At 37.4% G+C, this 19332-nt stretch overlaps 1 protein-coding gene across 2 annotated transcripts in view; it reads right to left on the reverse strand.

The window, feature by feature from the left end:
* slc35f3b (solute carrier family 35 member F3b) overlaps positions 1 to 19332 on the reverse strand; it is a 45597-nt gene that overhangs the window by 5736 nt on the left and 20529 nt on the right. Inside the window, exons 1-3 of one of the 2 annotated variants that reach the window (XM_057341850.1) lie at positions 14646 to 15058; positions 2506 to 2848; positions 714 to 933 (exon numbers count right to left, since the gene is read on the reverse strand). In XM_057341850.1, coding sequence (XP_057197833.1) covers positions 714 to 933; positions 2506 to 2848; positions 14646 to 14757 — 675 coding nt within the window. In that variant the 5' untranslated portion in view covers positions 14758 to 15058. Of the gene's footprint in view, positions 1 to 713; positions 934 to 2505; positions 2849 to 14645; positions 15059 to 19332 lie in introns of those variants that run through there. The other variant, XM_057341849.1, reaches the window with a different exon arrangement.

Raw genomic sequence — 19332 nt, forward strand, 5'->3', positions numbered from 1 at the left:
TTTTATATTTTTGTACTTTCTGCAAAGCAGCTTTGCTTTCAACAATGCACAATGAGAAAAGCGCTATGAAATAAAACGGAATTGAATATAATCTGTTATAGTTGTTTATGCTTGGTAACATAAAGTAAAACTGTCATAACAAAAAGAGCCCAGAGAATGTGCATGCGTAGAGCTGTGATAAAATACTTTCTAATAGCTATTTGCATATCAGAAATCTATTCTTTAAAGCATCACCTTATACATCTGAGCCGAATAGTGAGTCAAACTCGCTCTCACCAGACACACAGAGGGATTCTGCTCAAAGTCTTTTCCTCCAGATGGGAACCCACTTCTCACTAAAACCTGCCTGGCACTGCAGTGCCTGTGTGTGTGTGTGAGGAACTGGCAGACGGAAGGAGAAAAAGTGCTTCATAGCACTTTGTTCCTTTGATCCGAGAGCAGGAACAAGAAAGAGGAAAACAAAGGCAGAGGAAGGTGAAAGAGAAAGACTTTACTGCGCTGACAGGAATCCAGAGAAATATCACAAGCTGCAGGTCCACAACAAGATGCTATATTTATGTGAAAGTGACCTATCTGTCAGATGACCCATACACGTTTTGCCTTTTTCATTTAATTTCACTATAAAAGAACAGGACATATTGCAGACCAGTTTAAAAAGATGCACCCTTAGAGGACCACGTACGTCAATCAAAAGAGTCCATCCGTGCACTCACCCGGACGCCCATGAAGCGATCCCGCAGCACGATCCAGGATAGTAGAAAAACAAAGGCTTTGTTACAGCAGAAGAGAGCCGACACATCAGTGGTGTTGATCTTTCTCAGGGCCTGGAGATACAGGTAGTTTGTCAGGATCCACAACAGCCCAAAAGGGACCACTTTAGTGAAGAACACCTTCGCCGTCAGTCCATCATCCCCAAAGAACCGGCAGCACTCTCTGAATACACCAACACGGATGTAAATAAAACATCAGTTCACTGTCCAAATCACACATTACGGTTTCAAAGACCATTCAGTGATGAAAGGAACACAGTGAAAATGAAGAAAACATGATCAGGACTAGTAAAAATATATCGCTGCTGTACTTCTGAAACCTCGTATCTCCATGTTTCGTGATCGGTTTTCACCATAAATCATTATTATTAGTCACATTTATGTTTGTCACTGGGTTTTGCAAATATCTAACCAATATAAGGTGTTAAACCACACAGTATGTAATCATTTAAAAAGTACAGTGTTTTTTCCATTTCCTGAAAACCGGTGAATTTGGGCATGCAAGGTTTCAGAAGGACAGCCACGATATGCAAAAAATGAACGTTTTTTTATTCGATTTATTTTAATCATTAGTATTCATTTAATAAACGCTTCTTCATACTTATATTTGGATGTCAGGGTTAGAAATTAGCATTACATTTACTTTAACACTCTCAAAACATCCAACAGACCATTTAACCATTTAATAACAATCTTCGCTGTCTCAATCTCTGTAGGAAAATGGAGAGATCTCTAAATACATCTTAACATAGTCTATTAATAAAATAACAGAAATTACGCAGGTTTTCTTATGAGTTACTCACGTACAAAGTTTTTAAAAAACATTTTGTGGATTTCTGTCCTTATGTGACAGTGTAGCTTTTAATCCATGTCTGTTAGATAGTGCACTTCCAGAGTTTGCAAAATAAACTTTTATGCAGTTATCTGAGTACAGTAGATACTTGGATTTAAAATGCAAAGTTTTTCTTATTTGGAAAAAACAGGCCACAATTTGTTTCTGTTTGCAAAACCATTTACAAATTTGTATTGAAACTGGGATTATGGGTAGAACTCTTTACAACAGATTGTCCAGCTGTGTTTTCTAATGTGTTAGATGAGTTTGTTGAATGCATGTCAAACGCGTAAAATAGATACATTTGACGAAATATCACTTTAAATTTTAAACTTCTAAAAATGTAATGTTGCAATACTATAATATTGTTGGCTCATGTAGGATAGACAGTTTGTGCTTTTCCTTATTTGTTAAGTGCTCGGGGTAAGGTATCATTTAAGTTATTAAATGTAAATTGAATCATTAAGGGGTAATGCCCCAAAGAATAGTGCATACTTTTCTAAAATAGATTTTCTGAACCGGCTTAAATACGCAACAAGACTGCGTAGTGCTTAGTATTAAAGACACACAAGAGTAAAGGATGGGGTCGGGAAGCCATCTGTGCATTACGGCACACTAATCAGCATCACAATATTACAGTATCAGACGTGCCAGGAATTCCCTCAGCGTCCCACTCAACAGAGATTAAAAGGTTTCACTACAAAAAAAAAACTGGTGCCAGGAATACAAACTCGGTATTTCAACGTCAAATTAAAAGTGACAGTACACACTTCATCACATCAAAGGATGAATATATTGAGCTTGATTAAAGATGCTATGACATCTTAAATGACCCACATACTTATATAGCGGTTTGCAGATGGAAAGGGAATAACAACTGAGCTTCATTCTTCCGGTTCTTACCTGAATCTCTGTTTTGGTGACTGTTTTTCTGGGCCTTTGCACAGGTGACCAATGTAATACAGCGGAAAGAAGAGGCAGTTCCACGTAGTGGCGAACCACGTGAGAGTAAATGGTGCATCATACTGCTTGAAGGTCAGTTTAGCCAGCTGGGTGGAGCCTGCCCATGACGTGCACACGCATATCACCATGGCCACGCCCCATATTGCTTTTCGCACCTGGACGGCTGTCACTCGCACACAGCAGCGTAATCTCTGCTTCCCTGTACTAGACTCCGCCCCCGCTCCGCCCCCCATCGCCTGTCCATCGGCCGTACTCGTGATGTTCTCCCGTGGTCGGTCCTCCCCTGCGAATGAATAAAAACATTTAAAAAAACGTTTAACTAGAATACATTTTTTATTTGAAAAATAACTTATTTGGCTTAGTAAATATCACAAAAATAAATAGTTATATTAACTTAATAAAATCTTTTAAAATCATTTAACTGATTTTTCAGTGGGACAGATAAAAAAAGGATTAAAAATTAATTTAATTAAAAAAAAAATTCTCTAAAATTTACATATATTATTTAAGTTTATTTCATGAAAAAAATAAGTATTTAATTAACAAATTATATTTGTAATATACACGTAATATTTTTGGTGAATTCTTATAGAAATATTTGAGTTAATCAGATTTACTTACTTTTTTACTTATATTTACCCAATTTAAACAGATTATTTCATTGATTACACAGCTTTAAAATTTACTCCATTTTATGAGTCTAAATCGTTCCACGTAAAATAGTGATAGATAAGAGATGAGAACGAATGCAGATGAGAAGGAAACTTTATACATTTCACCTTTAAAGATTTGGGCTGCTATAGCCTATAGTTTTAGAGGTTTTATCACATTTACTGTAACTATTACGATAATTGGCCAATGCTACTGGACAATAAAACCACTTTTATAAGTACTGTTATAAATACTTCCATTATAAAAATGAATTGAACCGAGAAGCCAATTTGAATACAATTAAAACACGTTTTTTAAAAGCAGGGATTGAACTCAACTTCATGTTTATCCATCTTTAAAAAAATACATTTGTGTTTAATAGCAGGTCGTATTACAGTACACACATTCTCCATCATCTTCTACACTGCTGGAGAAATAAAATGAAATCCATTTATTTCATTGACTTTTAAAGAATCTCTCCTGCCAAAGAAGTGAAACATCACTCTCTCACCCGCCGTCCCTGAAACATCCAAGAGGAAATCAATATCACAGTTTACTCATTCAACACAGAAAGTGATTCAAACTGCCAAGGGAAAGTCCTTTATGGTGCAGAAACCCTGAATAGAATCGGACTAGACCTGTCATTCAAGGACAGCCCGGTTATTGTTTAAGTCAGATATGCACATTTCAAGTGTCCTCTATTCATTGATAAACACCCTTAAAAGCTCTTTCACACTCAGTATAATGGAGTGGAGTAATTCCTCCGCCTGTCTCTGAAGTATTTCATCAGCTTATTCATGAGGAGAACAAGGTGCATTCTTAACACTGAAGTATCTGGTTACTCTCAAGAGATACATTAAACACAAGAAGATACTTAACAAGACTATGAATTAACTTTTTTCTTTTGTCAAGAACATGGTAATTCACAAGAGAGTAAACACTCTATAGAAAACACGACTATTAGTGCGTTTGTCTCTTTCTCTCTCTCTCTATTTTAAGAGAGACAGACAGAGAAATGATATGTCCTAATAATGTCCATATTTTAAACCTAAATCAAACTGCAATATTTGTTAAAAGTTTTGTTTAGGTTTTAAAAAGAAAAAGCAGGAATTTGTACATTAAAAAAACACACCTAAAATGTTGTTATAGAACGTGTTTATGCCCAAAATATTACAGCTGACTTAAAGGGATAGTTCATCAAGAAATTCAAAAACTGTATTTGAGTCTTTCGTCTGTGGAACACAAAAGAAGATATTTTGAGAAATGTCTCTGTGGTTTTGTGTCCATACAATGAAAGTCAATGGGGGCCAGTGTTGTTTGGTTACCAATGTTCTTCAAAATATATTCGTTTGTGGTCTGTCCAAAAGAAGGAAATTCATAGAGGCTTGGAATGACATGAGGGTGAGTAAATGATGAATGCATTTTAATTTTTTGGTAAACCATCCCATTAAATCTGGTCTTCCACGCTTTTTTCAAGAACACACTGAGAATGGGTCAATGATCCCTCTGTCTTGGATTTAAACCTACAACCTATGTGTCTTAAAGGGATAGTTCACTCAAAAATACAAATTCTGTCATCATTCGAGTTGTTCCAAATCTGTACAAATTCCGTTGTTCTGATGAACACTACCATAGTAGGAAAATTACTTTGTATTTTTTTGTTCTGTTGAACACAAAAGACGATATTTTGAAGAATGTAGGACAGCTTCTGGGGCACTTTTGACTACCGTTGTAATTTTTCCTATGGTAGTCAATGGTTGCCAAGAACTGTTTGGGAACAAGCATTCTGTCTCTGTGTTCATCAGAACAAAGAAATTAACACAGGTTTGGAACAACTAGAGAGTGAGTAATTTATGACAGATTTTTTTTATTTTTGCGTGAACTATCCCTTTAATCTATAAATCACATCACCTCATCTGGAACCTCTTCATCGTTGAAGTATTCTCAATGGGCTAACATGATAAAAAATCAAGTTCTTTCAAACTAGAAAGCCGCAAATCTGAAAGTTTAAAGCCATCAGAAGTCTTTTTTCAAGTCAACTCATTCAAGTGAATCCGACCTTGTCCTCAATCTCTTTTAAAGTATCTAGTTTAAAGCTTATATGCAGGTTACAAAGCTGCCCTTTTGAAAGTAATGAATACAAAACTTTGCTGTCATTGAACCAGCACTTCCATATTATACTTCCATACTATATTTCAAACCGAATCACTACTATCTCCTCATAATGAACTACCGCCATCACTGCCTTGAACATGAGGGGAACTATCTCACAGCAACAAATGTGTGTGGTAACCATGGTGACTGATCATCAGTATAATGCTGATGCAAATCTCTCATGACACACACACACATACTGTAGACATCTGTCTGGAACAACTTTATATTATTTTCATCATTTTATATTTCATCAGAGGCTATTTAACAGTATATTTTATCGTTCACTAGACTATAAAAAAAAGGTGCTTCAAAAACTTCTTTGATGCCTTAGAAGAACCTTTAACATCTGAAGAACCTTTCTGTTTCAAAAAAGGGTCTTCAGATTATAAAAAGTAAGTTCTTTAAAGAAACTTTGACTGGATGGTTCTTTGTGGAACCAAAAATGGTTCTTCTATGGCATCGCTGTGAAGAACCTTTTAAGCACCTTTATTTTTAAGGGTGTAGCTGGAAAAAATCGTTCTGAAAGTGATCCCAACGACATTGTTCTCTGTATCTTTATCGTTATTGTGATGTGACCCCACTTTCTCCTAAATGAAGAACAATTTTGAAACATATTTGTTATAGTTATGGTCACTATACATTAGTGAACAGCCCTTAAAGCTAGATGCAGAATCAAGAATAAAAATAATAAAAATAATAAAAAATGAAAAAAATAATTCAATGCATCAATAAAGAAAGTCTAACAAATCATTTTAGGTAACAAAAAAACACAAAGTACATTCCCAATGAGGGCAGTTGTGAAAGCTCACAGTCACCAAATGCCACAAAATTTCAGCATCAAAGATCACAGATTTGCCCCAGATACGAATCAGAACCTCACTCAGCAAAAGCTGGCACATTGACACAGTGAGCTCAAAAAGTGTCAAGACTGCCATTTGGTAGATGCTAGTATAATGAGCACAAAATACAAACCCACAAGCAATGGAAAATGATTATAATTTAATGAGTTTTCTTCACACAGATTTCCGACATCTCTACGGCTTTACTTTTGGAGAAAGCCAGCGTGTGCCTCCAGCACACAACGGCAGCCGAGTCCTAACATCCTAACAATGGTGATAATCCATCCATAATGGAACCCAGCCTCTCGTGGAAGTCATTACGTCCCATGATTACCTGCTATGCATGTATAACCACCCTAAAATATGAGCCTGTTTTACAGAATGAGATACTCGTGATTGTTTTGGATCATAATATATATCCATGCACGCTGATAAATGGACTATTTTTTAACTTAATGTGAAACTTGATGTCATTTTATCATCTTGGCAAATGTAATCTCAAGCCTCAGACAACATGCCTTAGAGATCTCTCTATGCTAGACTCAAGCAGACTCCAAATTCAGCACGTTCAAAAAAGACAGAGTTGATTCTTCTTTCCTTTATCCACTGGGAAAATCCCACGTTCATGCTCAATTTGATCCTGCTTTGAATGTGCTTCTGGGCTGAGGTTATTCTTCCGTAACTTTCCTCCCTCCTGTGTTAGTCTCTGCAGTGCAGATCTCTCTTGTTGATAACAGCCAATTCTTTGTAGTGCCAACTCTGCTCATTTTCTCTCCTAAATTCACGGTGCCCAAGCAGCATGAAAACCCACAATCCCGTGCCTCCTCTGAAAACGCTGCCTCCACTTTGACACACACTACGGGGCAGGGCCATGTTGTTTTGTTATGGCAGCCGTGAGCATGTCAGCAAGCCGTGGGACACCACAGCAAGACTTCAAACAGTTGACATATATGAACAAACCACCATCTGGGTGACAGAGGTACAGCTCTGCAGTGCGGTATGCCATGGATTATGGGAAAAGCCTATAAATCTGTAAGCTTTTAGGTGATTTCACTTTCTAAAAGGAATATAGGTTAAATGTAAGATACAGTAATAAAAAAAATGTTTACGGTGATGCCACAGAATAATCATTTTTGGTTCCCCAAAAAATCATTCGGTTCTTAAAGGGATAGTTCACCCAAAAATCGTCATTTAGTCACATTCTTGTCATTTCAATTCTTCTGCAAAACAACGGCGGTATCCATTCACTTCTATTGTATGGGCACATAACGAATAAAGGCCAATGTGTACTGCCATTGTTTGGTTACCAACATTCTTCAAAATATCTTCCTGTGTGTTTTGCAGAAGAAAGAAAGCCATACAGGTTTGAAATGACAAGAAGGTGAGTAAATGATGACAATATTTTCATTTTAGGGTGAACTAAAAGAACGTCTTTACAGTCTTACGCCGTGTCTACACCGGACGCGACAAGACACACGGCTTGTTCTAATGGGATTTTCCAGGATAGACATGGTGTAAAGAAAGTTTTCAGAACAAATACATTTTTGTGAAACAGAATGTATATCCTCTGATATAAGACGATCTTTATGGAACCATTTAGCCAAATATGGTTCTTACAGTATATAATATCGTGAAGCACATTTATTTTTAAGAGGGTAGGCCTGCCAGACATATTTTCATCTGGTTTCTTAAACTGTAAAGAAAATTCCGCATTTATAACGGACGGAGAGAATTTGGCCCATACGCTAACAATACCTTTATGAGAGCATTGATATTAACATGTTTTTTTGGTGATGTATTTACAAAATTTATGAACTCTCTTCAAGGATTTAATAAGTCTGCAACAATGAACTAGAACGAACGTGCTTGCAATGTTAGTGGCATCAAATCTTAAAACAAACAAACAAAAAGCTTGGGTAGCAGGTTGGATGTCCACAAAGACAACTGTACTGTATGTTCTAATGTATACAGAACCGAATATATCTGTATTGTAGATACTTATAAAACAGACAGAAATATTGAGATGCTTTAACCCCCCCCAACATTATAACTATCCAAGGAGAGATTTTTCTAAAATGGCTTATAATTTAGTACAATTTAGATCATACATACCAATACCTAAATGACATCTAAAATCAAAGCTAACCACGATTGGTCGCTTTACATGTCTGTCAGACTGTGACAATCTGCATCTATTCATTAACCTTCTGCATTCCAGTCATCCATTACGTCTAAAGTGGCAGATGCCCTCATAAATCAAAATTCATTTATGCTGACACAACCCATGTGTTTCCAAACTCTTTGTTGGTGGTCTGCAGTGGTGATGTTCCAACTCTGCAAAGTGCCCGCGAGAAGACAATGTCTCCAAATGCAATGAAAGGAAAGCATTATTCAGCATTATATATAAAGCACGGCGTGACAAAACACACGTCTCATATGCACATTATTATGCAAATATTCGCCATATAAGTCCACTTCCATTTACTGTAGTATATATCAACAATTTAAATGTATAGTTCACTAACAGAAGTGCAGTCATGAAAACAAGTGGCTTATGTGTGTGTGCAGCAGGTTAGAGAAACCTGTAATGTCCAGCTGGTAGAACAGATGTCTGGGATGTCACACTCTGTTGTGACCTTGCTCACCTCTCAGTGACACAATAGAGAAAATGATAACCATGCCAGTTGCCCGCCGTGTGTCCGAGTACCTACGCTCAAACCTATGCCCACGGACCACCAGTAAGATCATTATGCCTTTAAGTCGGTCAGATGGTCCCAGCGTGTATCCCAATCACGCGCTTTTTATGATATCTATACGGCAAAGTCTATCTCATCCATCTCTCCACCTCATTCCCCGTGAAAGTGCTCCAGCGCAGCCTCTATCCCCTGCAGAAGACACACTGCATTTAAAGAGATTGGAGCCCCGCCAGAGTTCCCGGCCCGGATCAATACGTAATAGATTGCCTGCGAGTCCCCTGCTGCATTTAATTGATGAGCTCTCACCGCAGGTGTCTCCCAAAGAGAGCGTTCCACGCTAATGTCCCCAGTATAAACCCTCGAGCACACTGACAGTTAGCTCGTGAGCTTCGACTAAAACACTAATCCAGTTCAATGTGTAAACACTTCAGACAAGTGTGTTAAAACTCGTCAATAAAATACTAGAAGCCATTTCTGCCCTCTGGATGTAAAGCGGTCCGTCTGTTCTTGTAAACGTGGGTCTTTTTGCACCGTATAAGACTCAAGGGGAAGATACATAAAACAGTGTTGTGGATGAGGATTTTAGCAGTGTAGGATTTTCATAAACTTTATACAATGGCATACCCCTCCAAAACAACAAATACTTCTACCGTGTACTCCTCCTTTCTGGAAACACACACCTAGATTACACTCGCAACAAGTGTACTGTATGTGACCCTGGACAGCAAAACCAGTCTTAAGACTGAGATTTTTACGTTATCTGAAAGCTAAATAAATAAGCTTTCCATTGATGCATGGTTTGTTAGGATAGGACGATATCTGGCCTGAGATATAACTATTTGAAAATCTGTAATCTGAGGGTGCAAAAAAAACAATATTGAGAAAAACGTTTTTAAAGTTGTCCAAATGAAGTCCTTAGCATATAATATTACTCACAAAAACAAAGTTTTGATATATTTACGGTAGGAAATTAACAAAATAATTTCATGGAACATGAACTTTACTTAATATCCTAATGATTTTTGGCTATTACTAAAAATCTTCCCGTGCTTCTCAAGACTTGTTTTGTGGTTCAGGGTCACAATAATTAATATAGTATTATACTGAACAATATTGTATACAGTCCCATAAAACAATGATGAGATCTCTTTTATAATGCAATGATTTATTTTAGACATCTATGAAATTAAATGGAGAACAAAAAGAAACGTCTCTTGCGTCTCAGATATTTATCCCGATATATATATTTATTTATTCACAAATGTCTCTAATGGATTTCAGAGGGGATCTCAAAAATGACACAAAATGAGCTCAGATTTTAATAAAAGAACCGCGTAACTTTCATAACTCTGGATGTTTGGTTTTATAAAAGAGAGTTTTAAAGGGATAGTTCACTCAAAAATGAAATTTCTTTCATTTTATACTTACTCATTGACTTCCATTGGAAACCATTGACACATTTCTCAAAATATCATCTTTTATATTTCACAGAACAAATCAGGTTTTGAATGACATGAATAAATGATGACAGAATTGTTATTGTTGGGTGAACAAAGGTAAACCTTTTGAGTCATTCTATACAGTCTATGTCTGTATTTATTCTTCATTCTAGTGAAGACCCCATGGAAGAGTGAACACTGCAGGGGTCAGTACACCAGTTTTTCTGCTCAGGTGCCCCAAAAGATCTGGGCCCGTATTCATGAAAAATCTTAGCGCAAAGAGTCCTAGTGACAAAATTCTACGAAAATTCTTAGAAATGTGGGCGTTTCCCCTTAAAATTACAGAAAAGATCCTAGTAAAGAAAAAAGAAATTCATAAAGTATCTTAACCCTTAAAAGAGCTCTTAAGGTCCAACATTTTAGGAGTAGTGAGGAGGACTTTTAAGAGACTTAAGAGTTTCTTTAGCAGCAGAGAAAATGGACGAAACACGAAAAGTGAGAAGAAATGTGTTGCAATGCATGACAATTTCCATATTAGTTTTAAGGTTTATCAGATTTTTTTTTTTTATTGTTTTTTGTGTGTGTGTGTGTGTGTGTTCAACTTTTGATTATCTTGGTTTTGGTTTTCATAGTTGCTTTGATGCAATGCAAATTGTAAAAGCGCTATAAAATAAAATGACATTGAATTGAATGACAGTGAGTTAATAAAACACGACACATTAGATGTTTGTGACCGATCCTATTAGAGACACGCTAACATCTCCAAAACAGCGCAGAAATGCCATTGCGCCAGAAATAGAAGAAATCACTATATTAACATATTTAGCAACTGGCGTGAGTACGGTAAAACAGGAAAAAAGACATGTGCAATTTCAAACTAATGACCCTATACTTAAAAGCGCTCTTTTATCCTTCTTGGTCAACCAACCAATCACAGTCTTTAAAAGACTGTGTCATACATAGCAACGGAGTCAGCCCCGCCTCCTCACTAAAATAAAAGTTTTTGTCTTTTCCTTGCTCAGAGTTTCTCTCAGATTGGTCCTGAATCGTTTTTAAGCTAAGACTCCTACGTAGAAGTTTGTAAGCGAAATTAAGAGCTTTCTTAGAGGATTCTTAGAAGCTTTAAGAATACGGGCCCTGACCAATAGAAACGGAAATAGGTTGCTGGAAACTGCTGAACCGTGTTCTTGTTACTCTATTTGCTGATATTTCTTGAGGCTTTCCGAGTGAAACAAGAGAACACAATTTGTACTGATAAAATAATTTACCCCAGTTGCACCCTGACTATGCTCTGCAATCCACACTAGAAAAAATGAAGGTTTGAAGTCATTTATAAGCCTGGATGAGATCTCTCCCCTCCAGTGTACCGAACAGAGACAAAGCGTCAGTTTCCACTCACGCACAACGCCTCTCAGTCGGGATTACGTGCATCCACACACAAAACTATCAAAGGCAACATGCTAAATTCATTTAAAGCGAAAATGACTGGAATCAAACAGATACTCTGTCATGGGTGACTGGTGTGAAATATAGTTGATTAAAATGCTGGAAAGAAAACACAAAAACGGCCCATTGGCTTTCAAACAGGGACATACATGTCGTGCTTTTGGAAGCCAATATCGGAACAGAAAGACTTTTGGCAATGAAAGTGCATGAGTCACATCACTGTAATGACTCACTGCAGGTTTAAAACAGCTTTTTATTTCTGCCACCCTGCATCAGATTTACCGCCTGATGGAGTAACAGCTCGGGTTTAAAGATCCCACTGGCTTAATGTGCGTGTTGCATCAATCTTAGTGCTCGCCAGTAAAAACTAAACACTGAGTTTTACCAAGAACTGTGCACGCTGTTAGAATTGTTTGTTTGCATGCGCTATAGCTCACTGGAATACTCGATTCTGATTGGTCAGACAGACCATCCAGCCATCTGGTAACCCTCAACATCCACTGCACAACCATGGATTAAAGGTCCTATGTGAGAATCTCTTGACAGAAATGCAATATAATATACATAAATATGTCTTTAGAAGTGTATAAAGACATTACATAATCAAGCATTGTTTTTATTACTTTAGAATGAGCTATTTCTATCTACATATGCACCGCGGGTCCCCTTACATGGAATTCACCATGTTGTTTCTACAGTAGCCCTAAACGGACAAACTGCTCTACAGAGCACATTTCGTAAATATGTTATCTACTTCGGCAAAGAAGTGAAAACGTGACGACATCTTAGTCCTGTGACAGCCACCGTAGTGCTTCAAAAGGGAGGGGAGGAGTGAGCCGTTGGTGGCAATTTGCAACCTCACCACTAGATGCTGTTAAATTTCATACAATGGACCTTTAAGTGCAACAAGTGATATCCTACATTTTTTTTATTTCATAAAATCATAACTAACATAATATTACATCTCAAAAAAATATTTTGTGACCAATGACTTATGTGCAAAGTTGGCCGGCTGTTACCATAGTGACGGTTCACTAAAATAATTACCCATACGTGATCAAACCCACAAAGCTCCACAGGACTGTTTATTTCCAGTCTTTATTAACCGTACACGCAATTTGGCTGTAGACAGGCCTACGGTAGCCTACACCACTACAATAAAAAGAGAAGACCCTTGGGTCTGAAACCACAGATCGATGATGTTTAACATCCCCACCTCATTCACTGCATTACATAAAAAAACACTCAAGTGTATTACAGTCTTCACTGATTCCCTATCAGCTTTTGAGACCATCTGCTGATATAGACATGTGAAACAAAACAGGAAGAATATCAAAGTACAAAACAGAGTAATAAAGAGAGTACAAACAACAATCTCCCAGCTGTCTCACTGGCATGCATACAAAAAACTTATTTGGATCCACAAGACAAGCTACAAAAACAGAATCCAAATATCTTGGAAAGTCAGTTTGCAAGATGACAGGTACTCATGGCTAACATACATTCACAATTGCTTATATTCATAACATTTTACAATCAAGGGCAGACAAAACATCTTCGTTTCCAAATTTGCATACTCCTTATGAGACTGAACAAAATTTGCGAGTTTTTTTGCTTCCTTTTTTTGCAATCCACTCAACTGCAGTCTTTGATCACATTCTTATGCACATGACCTAAACTTCCAAACTTACAATGATAGTTAAGTTGATGAATAGCTTCAACCAATGGCTGATATTTCAGTAATTTGGAAAGATAACAGGTATCCAATGGAATATTTTTAAAATAGTCTCTGTCATCTATGTTGTGATGTAGCCAGTTCAATTCAACAGTAGTATGTTGTTATATATTACTGTTTTTATGTATCGTTTCCAAATCCTTTACAATCAGATCAACCAGGCGATCGTGTCTGGCCATTCAGTCCATTATAACAGCAGCATCCATTTAAGATGTGAGCAACTGTTTCGTTTTGATGGATGTTGACAGATTGTACATAGTTGGAAGACATTGTAATTGTGCTTTAATCAAAAAAATTAGAATATCCTCTGAGATTGAAGAATTTGTCAAGGCAGAATGGAATACTGAATGGTCAGCTAATTGGAGAAATGCTCATTTTCCATGTAGTTTCAAGCCCATCCAGTGCTGGGCATTTTGGGTTCTATTGATGTGAAAAAGTGAATTCATCCACCACAGTAAAATGGGACATGTAATCAACTAAATGTAACAACAGATTTCCATTTTTATTATTACTGGATTAAATAACATATAGTAATAAATAATATTATTGTATAAGTCCATAAACGGTTACAATATTAAATCTGACTGTGTAAACTGGACCCGTTTGTATGCCTGCATTTCTGCAAGTTCATCCTCCAAACACTCAGGTATGTGTGATTTTTCATGCATGAAGTGAAGGAATGATTTGTATGCTGTCTTTGAAATATCCTGAACATAAAGCAGAAAACCCTTTACTCTGTCACATAGGGGAATCCTCATCAATTCAGAGCACATTCCAGTTTTCCACTCCTTCAACCCTGTACGCAGAATTCTGGATCTTTCTTCTGAATTACGCTAAAAGTTTCATTAGCAAAGAAACGCAGAGGATATGCAATCTTATTCGTTTTTTTAAAACGATCCACTCACGTTGATATTACAAACGCCAAAAGCGCATAGCCCCCCAGCCAAACATCTGCACTGGCTATGCGTAAAGGAGACCTTTGGTAACCGCATTTATTAGGCTCGTGTAGTTAAACGAACTAAACGATAAAGACTATTTAAAAACAACTAAGCACATGTAAATGACACTAAAAAGGCGACAGGAAGCATGTTTAATCACGAATCGGGTGCGCACATACCTCTCACTTTGGTCAGGGTGAGCACCGGACTGTTGCAGGCGGACAGCGGCGCGACCCGGGCCGAATGTTTCTTCATTGTGACGAGCTCGGACAGACAGAGCTCAATCCGCATCGACTACATCCCTAAAGCCGATATCTACCCAAACTGCACAAAGTGTTAGGAGCTCACGACGTCTCCGGCTCTTCCTCTACCCCTGAAATCTGCAGGAATGGGTCTGGCTCCCCTCCCACCAAACACTCTGCGGTATCCTCCTTCATTCGGGCTTTATGCGCTGTGACTTCTCCACTCGGGACAGCCACAGTGCTGCAGTTGGTCAGGTGGGCGACAACATCCCATTTCTTCTGCCCTATGAAGAGTTCCACACGAGTTTTACATCTAGATGTCTTCAATGATGTCGATTCCGCCACCTGCGTCGCCGCAGACGCAAAACCTTTTTTTATTAACCTTCCCCCCTTTACAACTGTAACGTTCTAGGGGACCAAAGACAAGATGTCATATTCACATTCCAGTGTTTATCCAAGAGAAAGTGAACTAAAGACTATATAAAACGTGAGATACGCATTCATTAAAGTTAATTCATTTAAATCAAATCATTTAAATAAAGAGAACGATGCTGCATCTTACTTATTTGCCAAGAACTACCTTTATCTGCCTTATTATGCAGTGTTTCTAAAGTTTTCTGCGGAGCAATGTGTAACTTTATACATTTCAAGAATTTCATTTATTTAGAATTATATATATTATATTATTTAATATAACAAAATGTATAATATATTTTAATAGATAAAATGGTATTATATAAATATATATATACATATTATTAAATACCATTTTTAATAATGAAAACAATGGAAGTCTATGAAATGTCTTGTTTTCTATCTGTGAGAACCGAGTAATTCACCAACAGATTTAATCATGGCTGGGAAACTCCAACCTTCATAAAACCTTCATGCTCTCCCTATTGTTATTCACTAGATTTCTGACCATTTTCCACTCCTGTTATCCCCACAGCCAGGCATTTGTTTAAAGTTCTGAACGACTGAACATGATTACAAATTGATGTGGATTGTGATGGAATAGCGTTGATGGAGAAAAGAACAGGATCTCTGGAGTGGAACATCTGAGATCCATCACGTGTCATCTTAAAGTGTATTTGACCAACATCTGCTCCATCATGGACTAATATATGATCACAATTAATATTATACTAAATAAACTATTGTAATAACCTTTCAACACAAATGTCAATGAAACATTCAATAAGTGACGTTCTGCCATAGTTTTCTCCTGAATGTCATTGTATGTCTTTAACATTGTGTTTGCGTTTTTAAGCCAGAGCCATCCTAAAGCTATTGTAAATTGACCTTCAGGCTGATGAGTATGAGATAAGGGTTGAAGATCATGTATAGTGACAGCAAAAGGATTTCAATTTTCCTTCCAGATACTTCAGTATACACCGCACTGCTGGGTTGTTTTAACTCATGGTCATAACAGACATTTCAAGGTTAATTTAAACCAACGGTTGTGTTTGTCCATATTTTATCATGGGTTTTAAACACCCCAGCATTTTTTAGAGAGAGCATTTATGTACATACAGTATACGGTACATTTGTTAGCAGACCGCGATATGTCTTTTATATGTTTTGACATATTTTTTTAAATTTCACTTAAAGGTCCAGTGTGTAGTTTTTTGGAGGATCTATCGACAGAAATACAATATAATAAACATAACTATGTGTTCAGAGGTGTATAAAGACCTTACAAAATGAAGCGTTATGTTTTTATCACCTTAGAATGAGCTATTTCTATCTACATATGCACCGTGGTTCTCCTTACATGGAATTTGCCATGTTGTTTCTACAGTAGCCCTAAATGGACAAACTGCTCTACAGAGCGCATTTCGTAAATATCTCCTTCGGCCAAGAAGCGAAAACGTGACAACATCTTAGTCCTGTATAGTGCTTCAAAAGGGAGGGGTGGAGTGAGCCGTTGGTTGCAATTTCTCAACCTCACCACTAGATGCTGCTAAAATCTCCACATCACTCCTTTAAATAATAGGCATTGATATGACAGCTTATTATTATCCTAATGAGATAATGAGTTTACCCAAAAATTGTAATTATCATTTACTCACCATCATGTCACTTCAAACCCATTACTTCTTCCTTAAAACACAAAAATGAAATACTGGGAAATATTTCACTTACTTTCACTTTTAGCACCATTAACAATTCCCACAAATGTCCTTTTTTTGTACTATCTGTTTGGATGTCGTTTTAAAACTGTATGGGAATTCTGTTTATGTTACAGCATGAAGTGAATTTGCTTGCTGGGAAGCCGGCACCAGAAACTACCGTCATTTGAGGGGGCGGAGGGAAGCCTCGCTCGCTCACGACAGCATAGCTATTGTTTACCACACAGAAAAGAAAAGAAGAACTCAGTGGATCCACGAATGTGTCTTTGTGTGTGCGCAGGCTACAGGAGCTAATTCTCACGGGTCCAGATTTCTTCAGAAACTTATCATTAACAAACATGTGCATTCTTTATTGAAAATGCGCTCAGGCATAACTAATAAAACCGGTAAGGGGGAGCGAGGGGTTGCCAAACCCAGTAATCAATAGAGATGAGCATGCAAAACATCAAACGTACAGAATCATCCTCCTACACTGCAGTGCCCACACGGGCCCCTCCTGAGCTCAGATGTGTGGGCATATATATCTGCATCCCTGTCGCCTGCTTGCAATTTTTGTTGAGGGTTGGCGGCGGCTTTTCTTATCCTCGTATTGTTAAAGGGACAGTTCACCCAAAAATGAAGTTTCAGTCGTTATTTACTGTCATCACTGATAAGCAAAATAGGGTTTTGAAAAATAAATGGGGAGTTATGCAGAACAGAATACACACATAACACCACCCGGATCTTTAAAAGCTTTGACACATCCTCTTCAGATCTTTGGTTCTCTCCCTGTCTCACCTGACTCTTGCATCAATGCTTCAGGACAACACTTGTTGTTTAGTGCACATACAGAGAACTGAAATAACAGCAGAAACCTTTATTGCAACCATCTGCAAACACACTTATCTCATTTACTGCTTTTACAGTGACAACGCGTTTCACGTTCCATCAAATCTCTGCAGCAATGCATGTAGGATGTGAACTAATGGACAAAAATATGGGGACGTATCTATCATATCTATACAAGACACACACCCGAAACAATCCTATTTCAGTTTGACAGATGCACACTCTTAAAGATTCTTTCATCAGCTTTTATTTTTATGCACAAAGGCAAAACAAATGGTATTTCGCTGTAGTCCACAATCACTTTAGCTGAGGGGAACAATGAATTTAATAGTGATTGCATGTGTGTGAAATAAAACCACTACAAATTGTCATTAACTTTTGTGGAAGGAAAGGCCCAAAATGTCCTCAGGTCAGCAGAAACAGCAGCTATTGTACCGGCAATCAATCGCACATTGTCTTGGTCGGCTGAAAAATGATGGCGTCCTCTTTTCAAAGCTCAGCACTTCTGTGAACGCAGTGATGGGACTAGAGTTGTTTAAACTGACTTCATGTTAAAACAGTGTGATGGTATAGTATATACTTGAGAATCATTTTCAAGCGTTGTATGTAACAGGGCTAAAATATTTAACTAAAGCCATCTTGTAATTATCGCCTTCTTAATCCCTATTGCTTAATGATTAAAGGTCAAATGTAAATGTGCTTGCTTGTATTACAAAGAACCACAAAGAACAGCACAGACTGCCAGGTGAAAGATGGTCACTGTAAACACAAGAGGGACATCTTGTGGGTGTACAAACAACTGTTGCAATAGGATTACATGTCTACAGACAAAAAGAAATAAGAATTTATTTTTAACTTTAAATTGAAATTAAGCCTATTTTAATGAGCATTACGTTTTTTTGTGACTCTTATGACAATGAACTCCCTTCATCTCAGATTCTAATAAAAGTAAAAAGACTTGTTCCCATAACTGCCCTTAGCTGTTATAAAATGCACTGTAACACAATGCTTCTTGGGGCTTATTGCTTTATTTTAACATACTATGGGGCTGTAATATGATGGTGGTCTTTGAAAAACCCTGATATACCACCTGAATACCATAAATACAAATGATAAACAATTGCAATGAATGCTTATGTCATCCCTGAACTATGGTACTTCCATAGTACTTTTATAGATTTTATCAATTGATTTCCACGTTATTACAGATCTTACCCTCACAAACACTACTCATTTTTTCGTTTCTACTTGTTTTCTGTAATTGGGCAGTAGGGGGCGCTGTGGTCTCATTCTACAGTATCTCCAGCGCAACATGGGCTGAGGGCAGAAACACTAGCACTAAGAGACAAAACAGACAGAAACACAAAGCAACTGATTTAACAGGACCTAGGAGTCATACTGTGCTTTGATACAAACTAGTAGAGCTTCTGAAAAAGAAAGAGAGAGAGAGCAGAGCACAGAGAGAGAGAAACTGAATTTTCATGCCGTTAGGAGAATAGTCATACAAATAGCACACATATGTGATTAAAAGATGCTCAACAAAGAAAAAACAAGAGAGAATAACAGACTGGGGAAATAAAATGGTTGATGAAAACGCACTACAGATGCACGTACACACTCCAGATATATTTGGTTGTCACTCTTCTGTTGGGTGTCTAATCTTG

This window comes from Triplophysa rosa, linkage group LG9 (genome assembly GCF_024868665.1).
Source record: "Triplophysa rosa linkage group LG9, Trosa_1v2, whole genome shotgun sequence".
Lineage (NCBI taxonomy): Eukaryota > Metazoa > Chordata > Actinopteri > Cypriniformes > Nemacheilidae > Triplophysa > Triplophysa rosa.